The 7,683-nt window shown below is 48.0% G+C and overlaps 1 protein-coding gene across 1 annotated transcript; it reads left to right on the forward strand.

The window, feature by feature from the left end:
• The first annotated feature begins 6,744 nt into the window (after positions 1 to 6,744).
• On the forward strand, positions 6,745 to 7,683 carry LOC130870163 (olfactory receptor 6B2-like). The gene has a single exon (XM_057762758.1). It carries the CDS (start codon positions 6,745 to 6,747, stop codon positions 7,681 to 7,683), a length of 939 nt encoding a protein of 312 aa, XP_057618741.1.

Raw genomic sequence — 7,683 nt, forward strand, 5'->3', positions numbered from 1 at the left:
CTGGGGACTGAGGGTCCAGTGCACCTGACAGCCTCCTTCTGAGTCTTTAGCAGACTCAGACTGGTAGCTGAGGACTGTCTAGCAGAATATGTTACAAAGCTACACCATGGGCCTCTGCTTCTGATTCTCAATCGATGGCTTCTCCATCACCAGGCAGGGTCCTGTTGGCTGCTGTGCCTTAGACAAAGACTCCTTAGATACATTCCACTCATGATTTCTTTATGAGTGAGAAATTTTACACAACCTCTGGAGCACAGTTACATAATAGGTACACAAACCAAGTATTTAGTGATATAAAGCATAAATAAATGTATTTTTTTAATCTTGGTATAAAAGAATCCCCCCATTTATTAAAGAAAGGAGCAGACTTGTATATTTAATCACAAAGATGAGCTTATTTATTTTTACACAAGGAATGAAATCTTGACTGAATATTTAGTACAGAAGGACATAAAGATGCTTCAACTGATTCTTCAGTTGATTGATATCTTTATTTATAATTTTCAATTTCTGAAAATGCAGCTTCACATAAATAAGTAGAACAAAATGGTAGAAGTTCACTTAGCACCTTTCCATAAACTCTTGGAAATTCTTGGTCTCGAGACAAAATCAATTCAACACTTTCTCTTAAAAGTCAAATCAATGACTCAAACAGCAATTTTATAAATAACCCGTTTGAACTCGATACAATAGAAAGATAACACTAATTTGATTCTTACAAGCTGAGGAATAACAGTAGGAATGCATTAAAAGTCTTTGTGTTCCATAATTAAAACATTGCATGTCTAAGCGGGCAGGAAAGTGTGCTCTTGCAGGAAAAACACTGCAGTTCATAACATATGGGGGTCTGGAACCTGAGCCTGGTGTTTCTTTGGTGTTGTGTGGCATGAGGACATACACAGTACATGGTATTCATGTTGTGTTCAGAAGGAAGGATGCAGGGAGGTCACATGATTCAACCCAGGCCAGAGCTGTCAGCCACTTTGTGTTCACTGTCCCTTTAATTTGTACTTAGTTCTTTGTCTTACATGTTCAGTAACCATTTAGTATTGATAAGTCTTTCATGATCTCCATGATTGGTTGTAGAGAGCTTAGGAGAGAATGAAGCATTCCGTAAGATAGCAGTCTAGCTTCTGAGACAGACACCCAGGCTGGAGTTGGAGAGTGCAGTAGTCAGATGCCCAGGCATGTGGGGAGACAGCAAAGAAAGGCCACAAGCTCCAGAGGCTAAAGGGCAAGGACAGCCTGCTCCAAAGGCCCTGATCCAGCTCATTACCAGTGTGGGCAGCTTCATCAGCTGTAGGGGGTAATTGGGCCCAGGAGACACTGGGCTCCAGCTAAAAAGCCATAGCAGTTCTTCCCTATACTTGAGGAGCCCATGCCCTAAGAATCCATCTGAAGCTCATCTAGTCACTGTAGCCAGCCTGGGAGTCACCAGCCAGAAAGGGGCTCCTCTGTGTTCCCAAAGTCTGTCCAAGTGAAGCTTCCAGAGCCCCAGGTAGGATGAGTGCTTCTCAAGCCTAGATGGACCCGTGCTGTGATTTTAGAGTGTGCTGTATAATGTGTGTCATAGAGGATCTATGTGTGCAGTGAGACAGAGACCTCACCTGCATGTCCACACTGAGGCTGGGGCAGGATTCACCTCCGCAGTCACAGCACCTAGCATGAAGGCTCACAGTAGTGCATCAAAGGGTGTGGCGTCTGTAAGTGCTATCTGAGTGGTCATCTTTGGACACTGCAGTGAGTATGTATTGATGGACACCGTGTGAGTACACATCTGTGAGCGCTGTGCCCAGTGTGTAGATTAGTAGTGTGCTCAGTCTGATGTGTCCCTGTCCAGGATTTCTGTGCTGTTTGTTGTTGAGTCCTGTGTTGAGTAAGCACTGATAGATGTTGGTTGACCAGGAATCAATCAATGTTGTGTTGAGTATGGATCTGTGAGAATTGTGCTGAGTACATATTTGGAGGTCCATGCTGAATGCATAGTTTGGGGTGCTGTGCTATGTCCTCCCATCTAGCAGCACACATTCTGAGTCAGCGTCCTTGCTGCACTGAGCACATCAGAGCACATCTGCTCCCCTCCATGGCTTGGTCCTATGCACTGGTTCAGATAGGAGGGTAGCCTCTGAGCTCACAACTACAGGCTGATATGGGGCCGGACCCTCCCACAGACTCCCATGGCACCTCCAGTCTGCAGAAATCTTCCTGTCCTCTCTTGGTTTCTCACGGACCTGAGTTTGAACTCTGTCCACGCAAAGACATTCAGTCTGAGGCACCTGGCAGACTTGGCTTGGGATGAGAGAACCCCTGGCTCCTCATCAGAACCTGGGTAGTCCCTCAGTCTCCACAAGAACTATTAAACCCAACATGAAAATGCATTCTTAGATAGTGGGGACCTCAGATCAGTGGGGACAAGGGAGCCAACAGGTGACAGCCACACTAAGTGGGTGCAGCTGTGAGCAGGTGCCTGGCTCCACCCCTCTCATCCTGATAGCACATTCTATTATACGGACCATCAGCCTTGAGGGAACTGAGTGGGAGGTCCACAGTCTGCCAGTCAAAGGGATTCCAAAATAGGAAGTCTGTTTGAAAGAACACATAGCCATGGCCAAGGTACAGGTGAAAAGGGCCGTGCTGCTCTAGGGGCTCAATCGCAGATCAAGATTCTATCTAACCCATCATCCATCATTAATTAGCTCATTCACAGTGAACAATGGCCATATCCCTATAATAAGCACAATCTGTGGGACTTTTCCTGGAGACATAGCAATCCCAGGCAAACTCAGTGAAATCTTGGGCAAAACCCACTATGCCAATGGCTCCCCTAGGAGCTTCAAAGCCATTTGTGACCACTCAGCTAGGAAAAGACACAGCCTTGCTCTGGATGGTGTCCAGTCCCAGATGTTGAGATTGCAATGACTAGGCCATTACTGAGTTAGCTTAAAGGGGTGTGCGCCGGATGACATTGCAAATCCTGCTCAAGTCAATTCTCCGCATTGAACCACACACTAGCATTACGATGCCATGAAAGGGCTATGTTACCATGAGATAACCCATAGCTGTGGTAAGTTTGGGTTCTGACAGGACACCTACGCTTGGTGCCAGGAATCCCCACCCCAAGTGCAACCCTTCCCTGTGCCATGGCTTTCCTAGATGTTTCTTCTTCGTCCCAGAACCTTTCTGTGGATTCCAGGCTTGCTGATCTGACCTTACAGACAGCACCCAACAGGCTAGCCAACACGCACTCACAGCACATCTCCCCGAGCAGAGTCCTCCTAGACCTGGGGCAGCCACAGTGCTCTCTCTCCACTTCCCGTCATTGCAATGTCCTGGGTATGCTAAACAACTTGGCTCACCTGACTCTTCACTTCCTCTCTCTTTGCTGCCAGGATCCATGGGACTGCCATAGGACCAGAGCCTGTGGCTTAAAATGGCAGATGTTTATTTTTTCAAAGTTTTGGGGACCCAGACACTCAAAAATCAAAGTGTGGCAAGGTTGTTCTTCCATCTGACTTGTGGGGAGAACACTCCCTGCCTCTTCCTATGTCCAGTGGCTTGAGGGATCCTCAGGTCTATGGCTGCATGGTTTCAACATCTGCCTGGGTTTTCATATGGCCATCCCTTCCTAGATGTCTATTCTTTGCTGTCTTTGAGAAAATCATTGGATTTATGGGTCACCAAAAAGGAGGTCAGAAATTAGTGAAATCTGAGTCTGCCTTGTGGCCATCGTGTGCATACCATGATAACCAATGAGAAGTAGAGGACTCCTTTTATACTGAAGGTCCAAAACCCCCTTCCTGGGGCTCCAATGACACAACCTTCCCAGGAGATACTGTCTCTTTCCGGCAATCATGTAACCACTGATGTCAGCTGGACACCTAGGAATTTATTTGCATAATGTTTTCTTTTGCAAACCAGAATTCTAGAGTTAGAATTCAAAATTCTAGGGCTAGAATTCCAGGGCCATGGGGAGCACCCTGAAAACTGCTTCCCCAGACTAACTTGACCCATAGCCTGCAAGTCAGTAACTGGCAGACCATTAGCACTGGCATAGTTTCAGGAGCCTGAATAACAATTGTCCTCCGCTCTAGTCTGCCTTCAGATTTGGTGTCCACCTCACCTTAAGTGCTGCAGCGTAGCTGGCAGATACACAAGCCTTACCGTGAGGTGTCAGAGGTCATTCATGGACAGCTAAACAGGAGAGGCAAGAGCTGAGCAAATGCAGCTATCAATGGGTGGTGGGGGAGAAAGCAGGAGAGCAGACACAGAGGCCTGCAGACACAATAGGACAGGACAGCTCCCAACCTGCAGCTAAGGGAATGCAAGTCCAGTGCTGTCGAGTTGTACGCTCAGCCCCACAAGACAGTCTTCTATCCTGGAGCTGGCACGCATCTCAGTGTTTGGAGAAAATAGGTCTGTGCCTATTTGGTGCCACTCTGCTACCTTCAAGAACTATCTGAGGATGTGGGGCCTCTCCTAGGCCCAGACCTATCCTCCTGAATGAACAGTGGGCTTGGCTCTGGCTCCTCTGTGGATGTAGGCTGGTGGGTGTTGGCTCCTTTATAACTCCATGCCCAGGATCCCTAGTTGGAGGGGCTAAGGCTCCTGACATCCCTTTTGCCCACCAGTTCCCCGGATCCTGAGTAGCCTCTGGAACTCCCCCCCCCCATTTAGTTCAGGGTCAGCTTGGTTGCCTGATATCCAGATCTTGTCCCAAATCTTTTTGTCTGAGCTGCAGGAATCTTGGAGGCTTACACCATGTGCATTCATGGGGCCACCTCTGTGCCTGCTCCCTGTCCACCTTGAGTAAGTCTGTTCTGGAACTCTTGCCTGACTCTAGAGCTTCTGAGACCTGGGCCTAGTCCCTGTTCCCCTGAGTGGACTAGCTTCTGTACATTGTAATACTCAGCCCTAGTCTTCTTTGATTTCCTTCACTGTTGGAACTGCAATAGGTCAGCATTTACTTCAGGGATCCCCGGCTGCACCTCAGCTTTCTATGGCCACAGCTCCATCCTGCCATGTCCTCACTTCATGCAATGTTTCTGGCCACACCATGAGGCCTTCCTGCCTCAGTATGCGTGGAGTGCAGTACCTCATCTTCCTCTCCAATTGTCTAACCGGTGTTCTCAGAACTGCAGCAGTGGCCCCAGAGCACATTGTTCTTTATCTGCTGAGACAAACTCTTCCCCAAAAGGGCTTCCAGGAACTTTCCTAGACCTCCTCTAGCCGTGGGTTTTCTATTTTCAAATTAAGTTGACTTCCCAGCACTGTATTCAAATTAAGCCAGCTTCCTAGACCCTACTTTTGTATATAGTCAGGAAAGGCGGTGATGCGGTTATTACATGTGGAGTGTCAGGGTGTGTGAGCAGATGTGAGTTCTTTCTGGTGTGTGCTGGCTAGGTGGGGGGAAGCTGGCCACACTTTGGAGACCTCACTGAGTCACAGAAGCAGCCTAGACCATTACACTCACATCTCCAGGATGACAGGAACACAGTCCTTTCTGTCCTCTTGTGTCAAGACTAAGGAGCAAAACCTTGTCTATATTCACCCCTACAGGGTAGCACACACAGCCCTGTCTAATCTGGCTTTCTCCATGATAAATGTTTATGATAAAAGTAGAGCAGAGAAAACACCAGCTTTGGCACCTCTGGTTCAAGGGGAATACACACACACACACACACACACACACACACACATATATGCTTGCCATGATTGAACAAGGGGTGGATGCTGATGGTGGCTGGAGAAGTCAATACAAGCCCTTCCTGAATACCGAGCCCAAATCCAGCAGCACCACAGCAAAGAAACCCATTCTTTTTTAATTTTATTGATTTTTTATTGAGCTCTACATTTTTCTCTGCTGCCCTCCCTGCCTCTCTCCTCCCCTTCAACCCTCTCCCAAGTTCCCCATGCTCCCAAATTACTCAGGAGATCTTGTCTTTTTCTACTTCCCACGTAGATTAGATCTACGTATGTCTCTCTTAGGGTCCTCATTTTTATCTAGGTTCTCTGGGATTGTGGTTTGTAGGCTGATTTTCTTTGCTTTATGTTTAAAAACCACCTATAAGTGAGTACATGTGATAATTATCTTTCTGGGTCTGGATTACCTCACTCAAAATGATGTTTTCTAGCTCCATCCATTTGCCTGCAAAATTCAAGATGCTGTTATTTTTTCTGCTATGTAGTACTCCATTGTGTAAATGTACCACATTTTCATTATCAATTCTTCAGTGGATGTTGTTTCCAGGTTCTGGCTATGACAAACAATGCTGCTATGAACATAGTTGAGCACATGTCTTTGTGGCATGGTTGAGCATCCTTAGATATATAACCAAATGTGGTATTACTGGGTCTTGAGGAAGGTTGTTTCCTAATTTTCTGAGACATCGCCACACTGACATCCAAAGGGGCTGTACCAGCTTGCACTCCCACCAGCAATGCAAGAGTGTTTCCTTGTCCCCACAACCTCTCAGAAACCCATTCTTAACTCCAGCTAGTCTCCTGATGGGCCATGTAGGCCATGTAGTTCCCCTCTTGCCCATCCCCTCTTCATTATGCACCCAAACACTAGTGCATTGGTCTTCCCAGTTTAAGACCTGGCAGGAAAATTAATTTCTTTCCCTGCTGCTCACAGGAACCAGGACCTCTGTTTTCCACCTGAAGCTACTGACTGCTCCCTGTTCTCCCCTCAGCTGATGCTTGGCCCGTCCTATTGGCCTGTGGATCTTTTGCAGGTGCAGAAGGATGAGGGGAGAGAACATCACCAAGGTCAGCACGTTCATCCTGCTGGGCTTTCCCACAGCCCCCAGGCTGCAGTACCCGCTCTTCCTCCTCTTCCTGCTTGCTTACCTCTTCGTGCTGGTGGAGAACCTGGCCATCATCCTCACGGTCTGGAGCAGCGCCTCTCTCCACAGACCCATGTACTACTTCCTGGGTTCCTTGTCTTTCCTAGAGATCTGGTATGTGTCAGACATCATCCCCAAGATGCTGGACGGCTTCCTCCTGCAGAGGAAACGCATCTCTTTTGCTGGTTGCATGACTCAGCTTTACTTCTTCAGCTCCCTGGTGTGCACGGAGTGTGTACTCCTGGCTTCCATGGCCTATGACCGCTATGTGGCCATCTGCCATCCCCTGCGCTACCAAGTCATCATGACCACGGGGCTGTGTGTCCAGCTCGTGGCCTTCTCTTTTGCTAGTGGCTTCACCATCTCTGTGATCAAGGTCTATTTTATCTCCAGTGCCACCTTCTGTGGCTCCAATGTCTTAAACCACTTCTTCTGTGACATCTCCCCCATCCTCAAGCTGGCCTGCACTGACTTCTCTACTGCAGAGCTGGTGGACTTCATTCTGGCCTTCATCATTCTGGTGTTCCCTCTCGTAGCCACCATCCTCTCCTATGGACACATCACCCTGGCTGTGCTGCGTATCCCTTCGGCCACAGGACGGTGGAGGGCCTTCTCCACCTGTGCCTCCCACCTCACCGTGGTCACCTTCTTCTACGTGGCCATGATCTTCATGTATGTGAGGCCACAGGCCATCGATTCCCGGAGCTCCAACAAGCTCATCTCTGCTGTGTACACTGTCCTCACACCCATGATGAATCCTTTGATCTACTGTCTGAGGAACACTGAATTTAAGGATGCTCTGAGAAGGACCTTGGGCTTGGGTAATACTCCTCAGTAG

This window comes from Chionomys nivalis, chromosome 2 (assembly GCF_950005125.1).
Source record: "Chionomys nivalis chromosome 2, mChiNiv1.1, whole genome shotgun sequence".
In the NCBI taxonomy this organism is placed as follows: Eukaryota; Metazoa; Chordata; class Mammalia; order Rodentia; family Cricetidae; genus Chionomys; species Chionomys nivalis.